We start from the raw sequence: 18,682 nt of genomic DNA, 5'->3' as shown, positions 1-18,682 counted from the left end.
GAGAGAGAGAGAGAGAGAGAGAGAGAGAGAGAGAGAGAGAGAGAGAGGAAAAAAACATTGTATCATATCAATGACGAAAGCAATGACGAAGTTTGCGTTTCTTTAGAAACGAATGAGTCGATAATAAATTTGACGTCGACGCACATTGTTGGAACGAATGAAAAATGCATAGCGCCCCGCAGCTTTGCGTGTGTCTTTTTGTTACTTTGCATTTTGCATTATCTACTCTAGCTTCCTCGTTTTCGATATATAAATGAAAATAGTACAGATTCAAATCACGTCGCCCTTAATTTATCAAATCAATATAACATTGAAACCAAATCAAACTTCATAGCGACGACATTTTTTCGTCTCTTTTCGTCAGTATCACTTGTACGACGCGCTAAAAAAACTAGTTTTAACGAGAACAATGCCAGTGCTTTCCATCGAACAATGTAGAAAAAAAGAGCATTTAACCTGAAAAACGGTAAAATTCCGCATAAATGACTCAAATCATACAGTCAAAAATGTTCAAAGCCAAAATTCCAATGTAAAAAATGGCTAGACGAAAACGACATGAATAGAAACGAGACGGGTCGAACTATGGTTGTCTCTTGTGCTCCAATTGATTGAAACCATAAATCATTCGTGTTCAAGGCACATACATACATAAATCGCAGCATAGACAGTAAAAAAAAACGACATCATTATATTGCGTCCATCTTTTTCTTGCTGACGAAATTTTTCGTTTGGCTTATTTTTTCACCTTTCTACATGTATTCGTTCCGCACGACCATTTTCGTCTTTTGAACTCTTGAACATATTTAATGGTGTTTCGCGCGGTGCTGAACAAAAGCAACAAGCCTATTGAAATAACGAGAAGAGCAAGAGAACAAAAAAGTCGTTTTATGATCATTTTGTTTCGGTCCTTTTTCGTGTTCTTCGGATGTATATAATCACTTGGCTTGTTGGTCCTGCCATTCCAGCATTCACCTACTTTAATTTTTAAAACGAACGTTGTTGCTGTTTGGTTGGGCATTATAAGATAGTCGTCAAAAGACGCCATGCAAAGGAAACCCCGAAAAAGAAACATAAGAAAAATTGTACACGATTTGCTTTTTCCTTCATTTGCTTCGTCGTTTGTTTCTACCTCTCTTTCGACATTCGAAACGAAAAGAAGTCGTAAGCGTTTTTACCTGAGTGAGTGGTGAAACGAAGTGCACAGAAAACACTCGAAGTCGAAGTTAAAGCCAAAAAACGACACACACGAAAATAATATATATATATATATACTATAAAAGTTTGCAAAGAAGAGACGCCAAAGAGTTGGTGAAAGTAGTTCCTTCGTGCTCAGTTTAAATGTAGCATTCGGTTGTCTTTTCATACCTGCGGATTGAAATTGGCGCGCTCAAGCCACTCTTTTTTCCTTCTTCTTCTTCTTTTTCTTTTTATTTTAACATCATCGTTTTCTGCCATTCGGTACTACACTTTATGTTTTCGTTTACCGTGCTGTGCTCTGTGCTCTGTGTGTTCGTAATGGGTTTTGGCATTTGCACGTCGTTGACTGATCGGATAACCGCAATGCAAGCAATTTTATGTGTGAGAGTGTATGTACGTATATGATCATACGATTTTGTACGTGCAATGAGTGAGAGGAGGCACATATATATATATTCGCAAACATTCTCCAGAAAACAACGAAACAAACGAAAATATACGACCGAAAAAAAGTAGTACGCAACTCAATTTTTTAGTTTATATTTTTGTTTGCTTTGTCTTATTTAGTAACATTCACCACAAGCAGCTAAGAAGTGCGGAAAGAAATAAATACACGAGTATTAAGAGAAGAGAAAAGAAACTGTAATTGAAAATTATTTTATTGGATCGCGAAGAGTGTGTAATTTGATTACGGATTTTTCCTCAAACGAGAGAGACGAGAATATATAAACAATTTACGTAACGCTAAAAACCTGAATCGACAAGAAACGCTCATTTATTAAAGGCAATAAAACGGAAATTGACCACAGGCCGGAGAATTGATCAAAAGAAATCAAAGAATTCTCTTTCGTTTTTGAACGCGCGCGCTCAACAGAGCCACTCATCAAACCGTCAATAAATCGCTTGCTAAATTGCAAATTCAGTGTAGACGCGTGTTAGTTATTTTTTTATTGTGTTTCGTAATTCGCATCGTCAAATTAAAGGTATCGCGTCCAATCATATCGTGTACGTGAACTTAAGATTGTAACAGTTTCGAGGAAGTTTTTTTCATTGAATCATATTTGATTGATCGGTGCAACATCTCATTTGTATGACTCCATTTGTTTCGGACGAAAAAGGTAATTTTACGCACTCAAATATTTATTTCACCGTTTTGCTTTTCATAAAGAATATAAATACAAAAAAAAATAGCAGAAATTATATTGAGATATTTTTAGCCCGTCCAATCAGCTCGGGCAGCTAACGTCAGCTGCGCTGAAATGGTGCGACAACAATAGAAGTGATTGTTATAATTATAAAAACACGTCCATTGTTACAATCACTATAGCAATCGCTTCAATTGTTTGCACTCAATTTCAGCGCAGCTGACGTTAGCTGCCCTGAGTTGATTCATATGGCTGAAAATATCCCATTCAAATTTCTGAAAATTGGATCAAGTCGAATGGAAATTGCTCGAATTTCTCATAAGATTTTTTTTCTGATTTTTTTCTGATGGAATTTATTATGGATTTTCCTCATAGTCTTTCTTCCTTTGTTCAATTTTGAATAAATCATGTTTGATTTTGTGCGTGCATTCGAAAGTGTCATTCTTTCTGTTTGAATGCGCAATATTTCGGCATAATTTATTCAACATTTATGGTATAATAGATAGGTTTTCAGTTTCATGGGACAAATAGATTGTATAATAATATTTCGGCTTGTAAATTAGTCATGTTGCTCTGTTATATTTTTTTTCGCTGTTGTTATTGTTGAAATAACACTCACCGAAACAATCAAATGTGATGTTTTTTGTTGTTGTTGTTCGGTTTGTTGAATAATTTAGATTTTTCCAGCTGATATAATCGAATGGCAAGCTTTCTTACCTTGTGTGCTCTGTGAGTGTGCACTTTTGTGATTCGCTAGCTGTACGCTTTGTAAATTATGCTCATGCAGCGTGATGTATTTCATTTCTATTTTATTGCTCTTCGAATGCACGTCGCTCATGCACACAATACAACAACAAATGCACCAATGACTGTTTGCTGCCGTTGCCGTTGCCGTTGTTGTTTATTGTTGTTGCTGCCATTATATATATTTTTTATCGTTCAGTATTCTGTTGTCTTCAATTTTCGCTTTGTGCACATCGTTCAGTGGCTTACATCAAAAAGACCAAATCAAGTTTTAATTTTGTTCGCGAGTTCGTCGAGCACTGAGCATAGTCAAAATATGTGGCCGCATTCAGAGTCATTGTGAAAACAATGGAGCAAATTATTTCATAATATGCGTTTCACGCTTACACATTCCGCCGCCAAAACTCTTGAACCACTGTGGAAAACTGGAGAATTGAAACAATTTTCGTGTAGAAATGTAGCTAGCGAAACAAGTGAATTTGTTGATGGCAGTACAGTAGTAAATAATAATGATTAATATTAATGAATGTGCACTCGAAAGGAAATTTGTTGTTGTTGTTGTTGTTGCTATTCTTGGTATTGCTGTTGTTTTTATTTTTCATTTTGCTTTTGACATAGACACATCAACATAAAGAGAGATAGAAATGTGGTGAAAGAGAGTGTAACTTTTTCCCTTGCGTAATTGAAATGTGTGGTTACGGTTATTTGTATTACACATTGTTGTATGGATCGTTTGGTTCACGACGACCGATTTGGATTTATATGTATCAAATGCAATATAGCGTGCATATAATTCAGCGTGTCAAAGGAAATTCGGCCTGGAATGCAATTCGCTCTCTATTTATCCCTCTCTCACAATATCTCTCTCTTCATTGTTTGTCATTCAGTTGATCAAATCACCTCGCTATGACGCTCCACAGGTGTTTACGCGTATCTTCTTCAGTTCATGGACTTTGCGTTTAACGCTCTCTATATCTCTGTGAACGGTCCTCGACTCTGAAATATGCCATACATATGCTGTATAAGTTTATTGTGTTTCAAATAAAGCGCATACATGCAACAACACGCTCAAACGCACACACAAACACATTGTTTGATGCATCAGCAGTAGACGCATCCATGTTCAAAAACTTCCGTAAACAGTCGTGCATTTACAAAAAGTCCATAAAATATGTTTATTGTACATGTATATGCATATGCATAGAATACCGTTTGGTGTGCACCTCTCGAATAAAATGCTAACGTGATATTTCCAAATTGAAACACGCGCAAACACACATACACATGCATTGATGCATCGACGCGTCATTTCGAACAAAGTGTACGAACTTAAAATGGTTACACTGGCATCATAATGATTCTTTGTTTTCAGTTCAATGGCAGGTGGCATCTTGATCATCGATACACAACATTTATGCATATATTGGCAATTTTTGTTTTTTGATGTTTATTTTTAACTCCCTGGTTATACAATTCCCATTCAAGATCCCATTTATTATTACCGTATTGAGACCAGTTTTATGTCTTTCATATACATATAATTTTAATCGACTTATTTAAAATTTAGTCTGTGTTTCAATGGCTAAAAATGACCAAATTATTGATGTGATTTTCTCTTTTTGCTTCGCATTTATTAAAACGTCGATATCGATGTCAATGGCAATAAAACCGTATATTTGCATCATCTTTCTTTGGTTTTACCTTCGAACGGTGTCGCTGAGCACGAAAAATTCGACTAGTACTTTTTATTGGGCAACAAACTTAATTTCAAACATTTTGTTAATTACGATCGATTAACGAAGAAAAAAAGAAAAAAACGATAAAATCGTCTCGAAAAATTGATGAAAAAGAAATGTTTTAAGCTTAAGTTTATAATAATGATTAATGGTTTAAAAATGCCGTATATTCGTTGGAAAATTTCGACAAGAATCGCATTTTGTCTGCTCTAAATTCCATTTAGAAAAAAATAGAGAGACTTTAATAGAATCGCACCACGCAACAATCGCCTGAGAATACTAACGCCCGAAAATGGAAGATGATGGCATCTAAATGAAAAGAAAGAAACATAGAAAATCATTACAAAGTAACACAACACAATTTTTCTATATAACAAAACAATATGAACACTCAACCTTTTGTATATATATGATAAATTACCTTGTGCGAGTACGATCGTACACAAGGTTAACATCGCACACCGTATGTACACTGTTTATATACTTTATTATGTATATACACGAATTATAGCGAAACAATTTAATGAATATTTTAATTTTTCTCTTTTGATTCGGGCTTTTTTTCGTGTGTGTTTGTCTCTCTCGCTTTAAAAATTCTCGCGCTTACCGGCAACAACGCATTGCGAGCCGAAAACAAAAGATATTGTACATAGTAAAGAGTAGTAATATTCGCATATTATATAGAAAATAGCGCGCGCTTTCAAATATAATCGCGGCTTAAATGGGCTACATCCTAGTCATCATCAGTCAATGTTTTTTTTTTTTCGATGGATCTTTTTTGTTGCTCCAAGCCCCGAAAAAGAAGAAGAAGAATGTAACTTTTTTTTGTTTTGTTGAGCTGCTCTTTCAAATAACCTGTAACATTCAAGAAATTTTTGGCTCATTATCTTTCTATGTGGTCGTGATATGTTTCATTTTACCATTCTGTGTCTTGTACATTCTCGTTTGTTACATTTGTTCATTCATCTAACGAAATAATAATAATTACACCACATCGCCGAAAAATAATGATGAATAGAGAATTACTTTGTGAGAATGAGTGAGAAACGAAAAAGTCCAACGATGAACGGCGAACAGCATAAATGCGAAGAAATCCATCGTGTAATGAACTTTTTTTTTAAATGCTATTTCTAATTCGGAGCCAATTTTTTCGGCTTCAGATAAATTAAATATACATTAGATTTCAAATGCGTTCCAATCTTCTTCTTTTTTTCTATTTTTCATTTCGTTCGTTCTCGTTGATTTTTACTGATTTTCTTGATGGATAAAAAGAACGATCGTTATAAAAGTTTCATTATGCTGATTGTACGCACATAAATACCCAACAACAAAACAATGGCATTTCTATCGCAATCAAGCCAAGTGAACCGACTATTAAGTCTTACATCGATCATAGACATTTGGCTATACTCTCAGAAAACTCAAATGTTAAAATTCAAAGTAATAAGAGCAAAATGCCATTTTAACATGGGGGTATTTTTTCACATGGTAAAATGTCATTTTACCCGAAACACATTTCTTGACGGGTAAAATGACATTTTACCATGTGAAAAAATACCTCCATGTTGAAATTGCATTTTGCTCTTATTACTTTGAATTTTAACATTTGAGTTTTCTGAGAGTAGCTATAGACAAACGAGTACATTGCACCACATGTTGATGCCACAGCGAAAAAAGAACGCCACACGTACAATGAACACGTCAAATATGGTGGGGTCGATTTAAATCAAGATAGCAATTTAAGGATGGAAAAAGAACAAATCCAATCAGAAATGCTTTTCTATTCGCTTCTTTGATTGTTACCATGCGTGAAATTTTCTTACACTGAAAACTTCAATTGTCGATCAGTGTTTTTTTTTTTATTCTCGTTTCGTTTTTGGTTTGGCCATTGTTGCCGGTGTCGAAAGAATCGATGAACATAAGAAAATCAAGGTACTAATGAAGTAATTTGAATCGCTTTTTTCGTTCATTTTTGACAATTTGATTAGCTGAAATTAGTTGGACGCTTCAATAAGTAATGAATAACTACAAATTCGAATTTTGAATGATTGAAATGGAAAATTAAATGCAACGCATTAAAATACAACGATTTAATGGCGAAATGTAATCATTTTCTCAAATGAACGAATGAGTCAATAGATTTTCAATTAAAAAAAATATTGGAAGTAATGACGCGACATAGAATGTCTGTCATAAATCGAACGAGGTGCTGTGGTGTGAAGTACAATAATAGCAACAACGGTGACGCGTCGCCGAAATGAGATAAGAAAACGAATAAATATAAAAACGATCACACACCACAATACAAATATAACCTCGATGATAAGATGGCTGATGTCGATTGTATTTTCGATCGCATTCGTAATGTTGGCAAACGTCATGACAAATCAAATTGTGCGCCCGAAGAGAAACACAACAAGAGAAATTAATTATCAACCTTTGTACGCAATCGTGCTAGAAACGATGCTAATTTCCGTCACAGCTAAATCAAGCCTATCGAAATGGAAGATACGTTTTTTGAGGCGTATAATTAGAGATTTCTAGAAAAAGAAATACACTCATTTTAGAAAAGAACTTTTTCATGTATCTAAGCTAGTTGTTGTTTCTATACGATATTTTTTTTCGGTCGAATTTTCGTGATTCAATTCAAAGGTGGTTGGTTAAAAAGGCCACTGTTGCTTGCTCAGCATTACGCACAATATCCGAATATAAGTTGAATTTGATTGAAATTACTTTCGGAAAATTTACCAAATGGTAATGACCGAAAAACCGTCATAGACGAGTAATTTCTGCGTAATGTGTGTGCTCGATCTCATGGCATTTGGCTGAAATAAGATTTAAAATCACTGCTTCATTTGTACCTTTTTAAAATGTACATCGGCCCATAGTTGTTCTTGTATTACTCTTTGCATTGATCGTTTGCTGTTTGCCCACTTTTTATTCGATCTTCTTCTGTCGACTGGAAATAGTTATTAAAATACGCTTCTAAGACTAAATTATATTGTACTACATGAACATTAAACACAAAATAAAAGAATAATTTCGTCTTGTTCCTATGCCGGTCAAATTTTTCGTATGTCTACGCGTATTTGTACACAACGAAACGCTTTAAAGGTATTCAGCTTTTTTTTGTAAAGTCATTGTTCATTGGTTCATCAATCTTGGATGATGAAAAAGAAGAAGAACAAGAAAGAGATAGAGAAAAAAATCATCCTCATCATCATCATTCTCTTGCCATCACTTATCTACAGTTCTATTATTCTTTCAAATCCGTGTTGGCAATCAAAAAACCAAAAAAATGCTCTTCTTAAATATTTTTTTTTATTATTATGCGCTGTTCCCTCCGACACGTTTACAAAATTCTTTTTTTCCATTTCCTTCTACGGATCACTGCGATGCATTCATAAACGAATTCGATTCATTTTCGAGCCGCGAAGCAACCAAATGTAACGAAGATCATCATCAAATGAAATTCTAATGCCTGCGATGTGTGTGAAAATTAGAATGATTTTTCCTCAGGTGATTTCGTTTCGGCATTTTCTCTTTCTTCAGACCTTGTTTCTTTCTTGTTCTTTTTTCATTTGCTACGTGCTTGGCTAATTCTTCCATTTCTTGTATGCGTTTTATAGAGTTCATTATTTTCGGTTGAATCGTATTTTATTTCGGTCATGGCTTTTTCTGTACGCACGAAAAGCGTGTGTAATATTGTTAAATGAGAGGAACAAAAAATGAGAATAAGCACTCACTGGTAAAATAATACACGGTGTGGATTGCTTTGTGATGGGATGGTATGATTTTTTTTTGTCTCTCTCTCTGCGTGTTTGTTGGTTCCTTCGGTCGAAACAGCGAGAGGCTCCCTTGTGATCACATATATTAACGCACAAAAATCAGTGGATTGATAGCTTTCAGTGTAACTCATATTTGGCCGTAATTCAAATGAATCAAGAAGCATTACGTACGCACAAAAATTGACTTTGAAAACAGAACGACCGACCGACCAAACAAGTAACAGCAACAACAAACGATCAGAGATGAAAAAAAATGCCAAGCGTTAAATTAAGCGAGAGAGAGAGAGCGACCGTGCATGTGTGTATGACGAGAGTGCGAGTATTTTTTTGAGTGTGTGACCACAGCACGCATAATTACATTCAATGGAGGCCTTCAACAATAACAACGGCATACACGCGGCAGAGCAGAAAAAAAATTACACGAAGTAATAGACGAATCAAACAACAGGAAAAAAACACACGAAAAGCAGAAACATACGCACACAAACTCACACATGAAATATCCATTGCGAGACTGAGCAACGGCGAGAGAAGAAAAGAGCGAGACGCTCAATCCAAAAATTATTTAAATACTTTTTTTTGTGTATTGTTGTTATAATGATTTGGTTAAATTTTTTTCCTACGATGCCAGTATGTAATTCGTCGTTTGAATTACATTTTGATGGCAGAGGTTCTATGGGCTTAAAGTATAGAAACACGACCGAAAAAAAAGAAATCAGTCAGTACACGAACGCCCCGAAATGTTAACCAAATGTGATTACGGCCGTTCAGTTGGTGTTTTTCGGTCGTGTACTATAGATCGCTTCTGATCTTCACTCGTCAAAAGTTTTGTGTCCGTTGTGAATCATGTGCATTTCAACAAAATATTCAAGTTTCAATTCTTCGAATAGAATTTCGAAACTATTTACAGAAAGGTGAGAAAATTGTGCGCACTCTCTTTACCAATTTGTTTTTTTTTCGTTGTTTTTTTTTTTTTGTTTTAATTTTTCGCAAAAAGCGAAGAGAAGAAAAAGTAATAAATTTTGTACAGGACAAATTAGCATTTAACATATTTTCTACGAATTTATTACACAATTTTTGTTGTGTACGTCAAGTTCAGACAAGTTTGTGGTTTGTACGGTGATTTGTCTTAACGTGTGTTGAACAGAACGAAAAGAAATGCAGTTATGATTTATAACATATTTTTTTGCCTCTTTTTTTCCATTGCAAATTTTCATTTCATGTATTACATTACACACGTCGTGTTTTGTTTCACTTCATTTTTTTTCCTTCACATATCCGTTGATTTCGAATTTAGTTGTGTCATCTCGTTTAATAATTCCTTCTGTGTGTGTCTGTTTCTTTTTTTTTAATTGACACTACAAGTTTTTTGTTCACAACTACTTTTCAAATAATAATTTTTTACTGATAATTTAAACAACGACAGCGTATTTCGTAATGTGGCACTCAGCCTTCGTTTGAATCGAGCCAATCAAAATAATTCTAATTGTTGTTTCAGTGTCTGTGTGCGCGAGACAGTGTATTTATTTGTTCGGAAAATGCTCGAGTAAAGAGATCAAGTTTGGAATTGAATATTCGAGTTCTAGTTTCATTTAATCGGAATTCAATTTAAGTTGCGCGCACAGCGCACATTTCTGTCTTGCGCTGGGGGAAGTATGAACGAGAAAGATTAAAAAAAAGATGCTCTGAATTATATTCAGTTCGTCGAACGCCATTCGCATCGTCATTTGTAATGGGAACGGAAATCAAATATACACACAAAATGCAGATAAAGAAATGTAACGAAGCACATGAAGTGGCTATTTCGAGCAAAAACCAAATAAACAAATCCAATTTGATCTTCTGTCACGACATCGCCAAGCTGACAATAACAGCGAACAACAGAAAAAAAAAATATGTATAAAACTACGAAGCTTACGAAACGAATCACTCTAAATAAATTGCTCAAGATAATTTCGATGCAGAAATATTTTTTTTTCGTCTGTTTCATCACAGAATGTGAATTTAATAAATTCAAGTTGCGGTTTATTTGTCATGGCATCGAAAAAGGATACATATTTAGAAAATTCGAGTTGTTGAAAATACAGTAATCGAATCGGTTATAGCCTGCAACACTATGAAATTGTCGTTTCTTTTCTTTTCTACCGTCTCATTGTAGTTTTATTTCTCGGTTCAATTCCAAAATTGCTTTACCTATAATTACGTTCGCTTTTTTTTTCGGCTGTGCCAAGTAAATTCGTGAATTGAAACGGACAAAAGAAACGAAGAGAATCGAAAAAAAAAAAATTTCAGGCAAAAAAAAATTATTTTCGTCATGAAATCGACAACCGCAACCAAAGCAAGTAATGCGTATGTTAAGTCATGAAATAGTCAATCGACAAAAGTCAAGCAAATAGATAGACAAAGAGCAAACAAATACAAAACTACTTCTTAAAACCCACACAAACATATCCACAGCCAGTTAGCCAGTCAGTCAGTGCTAGCCAGCGCAAATTTTTCGATGGCGTGCACAAAAGATTTTGCGCTGAACTCTCTTCACTTTTGAAACGTGTTTATATCCGAAAGTACAACAACAATTCCAATAAGATGTGGAAACAAAAATGAAAGAAGAAACTAATGAAGAAAGGGAAAAAAAGCAGCTATACCATTGAGTAAAAGAAAAGAGAAAAAACAGAACACACGGCAGTGTGTGACAGGCGAAAAGGGGAAAATAAAATATATATATAAAAAAACACAAACACAGAAAACAATCATTGCAAGAGCGCGCGAAAGAGTTTACAATTCAACAGGTTAACGGAATGTTTTATTTCTTCCCATGTACATAATTCAAATGTGTATTTTGTACTGTTTTTTCTTGCTTATTTCCGTGTTTCGATCCGTTGCAAACGATCTGTATTATTTTATAAATCTTTTTTTTTTCGTTTCGTTTCGTTTCTTGCTGTGAGCGCGCGATTCTCTCTTTTGCTGTGGTGTGCGCACTTTTACAATTGCAATGAATGCCGTTTTCATTTCTGTACTGTTTCTGTCGCATTTTAGATCATTTAAATTCAATTCCCTTCTCAGGCCACGAGTATATTTCCTTCAAGATGCAAACCATTACCAATTCAATTGAGACGCTTCGCGGTCACTCATTTTCTTTGTACGCGGAGCGCTACTGCTTTTGATCAAAATCTCGATATTAAACCAAAAAAAAAAAACTAAGAAAAAACATATTGTTTGAAATATTCATACGAATTTCTTGTTGTTTTACGTCGAACGAATTATCATTCTGTATTCAGTTGGCACTGTTGAAGCACATCTGTGCAAAAGATCGCAGCGTAAATGTTAAACGCTATGATGGAACAAAATGAAAAGACGAACGAAAAAAAAGCAACAGCTTACAACTTAGCAGAATTACATTTACGTAGCAACTCCAAACCACGCCAAGCCAACCAAAGCCAAGCGACCAACCAACAAACACTATTCTACTACCAGTTCGCGATGGATTGACGCGATGGAAATAGATTTGAGGCTTGCTTTGGTTTTTTTTTAGCTGTTGAGGATGAGATCACATAGTGAAAAATTTTCTTTGTTTTTTTTCTGTGTTTGATTGGGATCCATTGGCGTGCTGTGTACATACTGCTTACCTCTATTGCTCGTTGATCTTTTTCGTTGTGTGTATGAGTGTTGTAGGTGAATCATCGTGAGCCAAACTCTGAATGACTTTGCAACATTTTCTGATGGCGTTGTCTTTGTTCGATTCATCGTTGGGAAATAAATCCATTTAATGTGTGCTAGCATATTCAATAGAACGCTTCGCTGAGCAATATTTTTTGTTTTAGTAAGAAAAAAAACAGCCGAAAAATATACATGGCGAGCGAGATTTGAAGAAAGAAACATAGAAGAAATATATGAGCTACACGCCAGCCAAACTCTTTTTTTTATCGATCAAATGTAATTCGATCACGATTCAATTTCAATTTAATCAAACAATACAACAGCGTGCCGAGCTAAAAAGAATAATACAAAAAAAAAAGATTGTTTTGAAAAAGAAACAGACAAACGAGAGAAAAAAGAAAGAGAGAAACAAAAAAAAAAATGATCGAAAAAAATCGACAACAACTTTTTATTATTACAGTACGTGTTTAATTTGAAGTTCTCGATGTCTTGTTGTACATACATTCAATTGTTCAAATTGTTCATTGTGCTTTTGATGAATTTTTTTCCTGGTATAAATTGTCTTATTTTTTTGTGTGTTTTTGTTATTTGCTTTCAGCAGTTACTGTATTGGATGAATCCGATGTCGAATCGATTTATTCAGCTGACTTTTCACCAAAATCGACTCCAATCAATGTACTATCGAAACTTCGAAGTAGCCGTTTGCAACCAATTGCCGATAGCGTTGATCTCAAACACTATCAACAATCAGCGTTCAACACCGGTAGCCAACTAAGCATATGCGATTCATCGTCAATTGAATCGGTTCTTAATGAACTCGAGAAATCAACGGCCAGCCTTCATCTCGGCTTCAACAGCGACGAACTCAAGCATCAACTACTGAATCGATGCAATCAAATCGACGTCTTGCCATTTGATGAGATTTATTCAGCGAGGTAAGAATCATATTTGTTTTCTCATTTTGAATGCATACGTGCAAAATTAATCGCAACAAATCAAAACAACCTTTAGAAAGTTTAACCTTTTCTAATCAATTTCAATATCTAATTTTTTTTTTGTTTGTGTATTTCCCTCCATCTCTCTATTCCCATTCTATTTTCGATATTCGTGCATGACATTTAGCGTTTTGAAAGAGTGCCGTAAGATTGGCGAAGGAGTATTCGGTGAAGTGTTTCTAAATGAAACATCGTCCCGATCATCTTATGTGTTGAAAATCATACCGATTGAAGGAAACGAAGAGATAAATGGTGCACAACAGAAGCGTTTTGATGAGATTTTGCAGGAGGTGATCATTTCACAGGAGTTGAGCGCATTACGTAACGGAAACTTGAATCGTTCATCTGGTTTTGTTGAAGTGTTGAATGTGCGCTTAATCGAAGGCCGTTATCCAGCCCATTTGATCGATTTGTGGAACGATTTCGATACACTCAGAGTTTCGGAAAACGATTGTCCGGATGTTTTTGGCGACGATCAATTGTACGTGGTATTCGAGCTAGCCAACTGTGGCAGCGATCTTGAGGCGCATATATTCAAAAATTCGGAACAATCATTTTCTGCTTTCAAACAGGTAAGCACAAATCACCGCAATTTCAATTTAACCGCAGTACTTTATTGCGCCTTTGAAAAAATTACCACTTTTTTTTGCTTGATGTGTTCTTTTTTGTTCGTTGATTTTGTGTCATCAGTTGCTGGCTTTGTTTTGGCAATTATTTTTTAAGTTTTGGTTTTTGCTATGGATGAGTGTCAGTTTGGTGCATATTCAATTTAATTTATGACTAGATTTACACTCATCCATTACGCTAACCGTTTATTCGTTGGTTTTTTTTTCTTTCGTTGTGTCATATATTATTACATTGTATGGTTGTGTTGGGCGAAGCCCATTAATTATATTTTGTATTATTTTCTCCTTTTTTAATACATGTTTTAATTTCAGTTGTAAGTTTTTATTCCTTTTTTATGATTTTAACGGTCGATGTGTGCAATTCTAGTGCATGTTCCTTTTGATCGATATCATGACTAGATTTTCACTCATCTACTGAAAAAATTATTATTTACCTGCTGCTTGCTAAAAACATGGATGTTCATCTCATATGTTGATAAGATTTTTATTTGTTTTAACATTTTATTTATAATTGTTTCATTACTTGCGGAGCAGTAAGACTTGGTCATTTTGATTGTGTCTAATTTTCTTTGAAATGATTAACATTTTATAGTTGAAATTGCATTTTTTATGTGATGATAATCAATGTTTTCCGCTTTCTTTTACTCTATTTAAACAGGTGGCACTTTCATTGGCCGTAGCCGAATCGCAATTTGAATTCGAACACCGTGATTTGCATTGGGGAAATGTGTTGGTTCAACCAACAGCCGAAAAATCGTTGACATTTCATTTGAATGGTAGATCGATTGAAGTCCGTACGCATGGTATAAAGGCCACAATCATCGATTATACATTGTCACGTCTTGTGTACAAAACGTGTTGCCTTTATCAAGATCTTGCCGCTGATCCGGAACTATTTGACACCACTGGTGACTACCAATTTGATATTTACCGTTTGATGCGCACCCGAATACAAAACTATTGGGAAATTTTCGATCCATACACAAACGTATTGTGGCTGCATTACATGGTTGATAAATTGATCGGTGGTGTAAATTATACGGCCAAACGAGCAGCCAAACATCGCCAATTCATCGATGAATTGATGAAGTTACGTGATCAGCTATTAAACTATCGAAGCGCCACTGACTACATTGAAACACATAATCAATAATATTACTTTAAATTATCACATTCGAAAAAATCATTATAGAAGACAACAATAAAAATAATCAACCAAAAGAGACAACATATAACTTCCGCAAAAGGGCACCAAAAAATTACGCAGAAGAAGAAGAAGACATTTTTTATGTAATTCCAGATAATAATGAGCTTTCAGTGCGAAGAAAACGTAGAACACCAAGAACACCAATACGCTCTAAACAAAACCGAACCATCAACTTCTCATCAAACCACGAATAAAAATAAAGATGAATCTGACGTGAGTGATTATTCTATAACCTCGACAACACCAGAAAATATTCCACAAGGAAGCATAAGAAATTCACCAGATAAAGTTTCGACAGAAAGCATTGAAGAACAGAGCTTACGTAGCGAAGCCGAAAAAACAAAAATAGCTATAGATGAAGAATATATTAATTATTTGAAAACAAAGAATATTGAACTTCAGGAAATAGACGAAGCAAAAAATAGACTAATTTTAAAAGAAAAGAAACTCATTTCAGAAAAAAAAGAGAAACTTAGAGATTCAGATTTACAAAAAAGGAAAATTAACCAAGAACTAGACAGCAAAATACTTGAACGCAAACGAAAGAGAAAGACTATATAATATAAAATACGTCTGTAATTGTTTCTTTAGAAAACTTGCATGAAATCGAAATAATCATGATTGCATCCAATGTTCGAAATAAAACTAAAAAATGGAACTTATGACACTTTGCGATGGCTGCAAATCTCTCCAGGACATCAGCAAATGCATAGCTAAATTTGTTGTATATATTCAGATCAAATTAACAATAAACACAGATTTAAATCGAATATGTTCTCTATTTATTAAAGCAAAATCGTTAATAATTAGACTACAAAATAGCTATATGCACAGTTCAATAAACTATATGAACAATGTTATTGACGACACAGTAAAAAAAATCGTATTGTTTTCTTTTCCATTTTAATTTCAATCTTTTGAAATAATCTTCCGCATTTGGCGAATGGCAGTGACCAATCGAGGCTCACAACCGGCACTCACGGCAAGATAATTGTCAGCTGGAGCACGTAATAAGGTAATTGTTTGTTGCAAATTAGTGCTTAACGAATGTCCAAGTTCCTCTAAAACACTGCCCAAATACTCAATATCACAGGCTAATTGTTTCGAACCAAAAGCCGTTAGTTCACCGATTCTTTTAATTCGCTCCGTATAGAGTGCACAACATTCGTCGGTTAACAGAGAGAGTAAAATGTCAGCGCTTGCCTCATTTGTGGTTTCGACACGAGCATAACGTTCATCACAAAGTTCAAGCGCTAATTTCAATTGTTTGCTTGGTGTCAACAATAACGGTTCCAAATGTTGCGGCAATGTTAGCAAGTACTAAGAAAACAATGAGAAAAGAGAATCAAATTAGCACACTCTTTATTTTTGTTTGTGGTAAGTAAATTTTACTCACTTGGCCGATGACGGTGATAAATTCTTGCGGTGCAAAGCTATAATCCGGTAATTCGCTACCGTTCAAATCCATATTTTCATCGTTCTCCAAATTAACGGCTTTCAGTTGATTTTCGATGGGAGTAAATATGACCGCAAAGCTTGTATCGTGAATGTATTCACAAATTGGTTTAATTAAATCGAATATTTCCGAAAAGATGCCGCCACTTCGATGGAACGATGATAGAACTTGTGACGTTTCAATCAATTTTTTAAACTCATTCAATTCACGTTTGCCAGATATTTTGTAATTGGTACACATGTAAGCGATGCTTTGGCCCCCGTTTTCGATTTCAATCTTCTTCTCTTGAACACTTTGAACGATTCGCTGCTCACATTCACCGAGTTTCATACGAAAATCTCCGATATGCTCCAATAGGGACACACACGTTCCAATCAAATTCCAATCATGTTCGGTACACTGCGAAGCATGCAATTGTTGTTGTGCCTTCTTGAACTTATCCAGAACGATTTTCAAAAAGTCCTACAAAAGAAGATTATTTGAGTAAAACATAAAATGTTCAATGAAAATTCAGTAAGTGACTTACATTCAGCACAATGACAATGGATGGCAGTCCACAATTTTGTGTAATAATTTGGCAACGTTTTAATGTATCATCCATCCAGCCAAATATTTTGTTCGTTGCATTGCCAATGGCGCGTACACTTTCCGTTGCAGTGGAATGAATAAGAATCAGTTCAGATAGATGTGATGCAAGCCATTGCTGCTCAAAGCTTGCAGTTTGACCAATGAATGTGTTAAAATAATCGAAAATTGCTGCCGAAATTTTTTTAACGATCTCCATATCAATAGCACTGCTCCCAAAAGCGTCAATAAACAATCGTCCAAAATGAATGTTTGCTGTGGAAATGTCCTGCAGTGTGGTCAATTTATCGTCGTTTCTCTTCAAGCAACTGATGACAGTATTCTCACGTGAAGGCTGCAGGTTTGTAAACAATTCAACAATCACCAAAATCGGTGTGAATGATTGCGTCGATCCAAATACGGCGATACACCATTTTTGTTGTTTTTGATAATATTGAAATAGATTATCGTAAAATTCTCGCAAGAATGACGTTGAACTGGAATTTTGACTCAATTCCACTGTTTCTGACCATTGTTGTTGTAAAATTCGCTTCTGAACGGTGAGATAATACTGTATCAACTGCGGTAAACGATCCATATTTGTGAAAATTTCAACATAGTATTTGGACTGTTCGATATCACCACTGGTGAAACATTGAACGACTGCAGTGCTTGCAAGCGCTTCAATACGATTTTTAAAGCCTTCCAGCTGTGACTCTCGTTCGGCTTGGCCCGGTAAATTTGCTTGGGCGATTAATGACTTTTGTAAGGCTTTTAACTTTTCACACGATTTCTTCACATCGTTCTGTTCAAACAGATCCTCAAGCTCAGTGACCAATTTTCCCCATCCATCCGATTCTTGGAGACCTTCTTTTGCAATCTATAAATTAGAAATAGTGTCTTACACAAACGTCTTTCAACATTTCGATTAAAATGAAGTGTTAACCTGTAACTTGGTCTTCATCGAATCCAATCGTTCCAGATTTGCCATGGATGCGCTTGTTTCTTGGTGAACTTGAAAAATATCCTTTTGAATTTCCGACATTTTGGCCTTCAACTGGCATGCTTCCGCTTGTAAATTCTGCAATAATCATGCGAATTTCATGAATTTAATGAAAAACAAACATTTGTCTACGACTCACCTGCGCATCGGTCATAATACGTGGCATCGAAGCCAATACTTGTTGACTGGTCTCTTCCAAAGCGGAATTCACTTGCTGAACATAAAGCTGTAACTTTGAGACCAACGATGATACAACAGCCTAAAAACGATGTGCATCGATTAAAATCAATCCAATATTAGAGTGCAATTTCGAATGTACCTCTTTGTTTTGTTGATCATCTGTTTTCTTAAGAGTTTTGTTTATCCAATCGACAGCGTCGAAATTTTCTTCGGACAACGCACCGATATCCTAAGAATCAATCAATCTCAATTACACGTTATGGAAAGAGAAAATACGTTGATGCCTTACCATCTTGAAAATTTGTTTTCAAAGAAAATCCAAAGAACAAAATCAAAATCAGTACATTTATCTTTTGTTGTTGTCTACGTTGACTAAACACACAA

The 18,682-nt window shown here is 35.0% G+C and overlaps 2 protein-coding genes across 3 annotated transcripts in view; one reads left to right on the top strand and one right to left on the bottom strand.

The window, feature by feature from the left end:
- LOC116343767 (serine/threonine-protein kinase Haspin homolog ALK2) overlaps nucleotides 1–15,865 on the top strand; it is a 19,467-nt gene extending 3,602 nt beyond the window's left edge. The window contains exons 7-9 of one of the 2 annotated variants that reach the window (XM_031771990.1): nucleotides 12,869–13,202; nucleotides 13,390–13,834; nucleotides 14,547–15,865. In XM_031771990.1, the coding sequence (XP_031627850.1) occupies nucleotides 12,869–13,202; nucleotides 13,390–13,834; nucleotides 14,547–15,041 (1,274 nt within the window). In that variant the 3' untranslated portion in view covers nucleotides 15,042–15,865. Of the gene's footprint in view, nucleotides 1–12,865; nucleotides 13,203–13,389; nucleotides 13,835–14,546 lie in introns of both variants that reach the window. The other variant, XM_031771989.1, reaches the window with a different exon arrangement.
- On the bottom strand, nucleotides 15,855–18,681 carry LOC116343768 (conserved oligomeric Golgi complex subunit 7). Its single transcript, XM_031771991.1, has 7 exons — nucleotides 18,588–18,681; nucleotides 18,438–18,527; nucleotides 18,258–18,377; nucleotides 18,062–18,196; nucleotides 17,078–17,995; nucleotides 16,492–17,013; nucleotides 15,855–16,415 (listed from the first exon to the last, which is right to left on the bottom strand). Exons 1-7 carry the CDS (start codon nucleotides 18,588–18,590, stop codon nucleotides 16,005–16,007), a joined length of 2,199 nt encoding a protein of 732 aa, XP_031627851.1. The 5' UTR covers nucleotides 18,591–18,681; the 3' UTR covers nucleotides 15,855–16,004.
- Nucleotide 18,682: the final 1 nt, after the last annotated feature.

This window comes from Contarinia nasturtii, unplaced genomic scaffold (genome assembly GCF_009176525.2).
Source record: "Contarinia nasturtii isolate CC-2019 unplaced genomic scaffold, AAFC_CNas_1.1 Cnas_scaffold_1037, whole genome shotgun sequence".
NCBI lineage: Eukaryota > Metazoa > Arthropoda > Insecta > Diptera > Cecidomyiidae > Contarinia > Contarinia nasturtii.
The sequence above is the reverse complement of the archived record's forward strand: the minus strand, read 5'-3'. Positions and strand labels throughout refer to the sequence as shown.

Coding starts and splice junctions, on each gene's coding strand:
- LOC116343768 (XM_031771991.1), bottom strand. Junction 18,378..18,437: donor ATGATCAACAAAACAAAGAG/GTACATTCGAAA, acceptor CATCGTTTTTAG/GCTGTTGTATCATCGTTGGT. Junction 16,416..16,491: donor TTATCACCGTCATCGGCCAA/GTGAGTAAAATT, acceptor TTGTTTTCTTAG/TACTTGCTAACATTGCCGCA.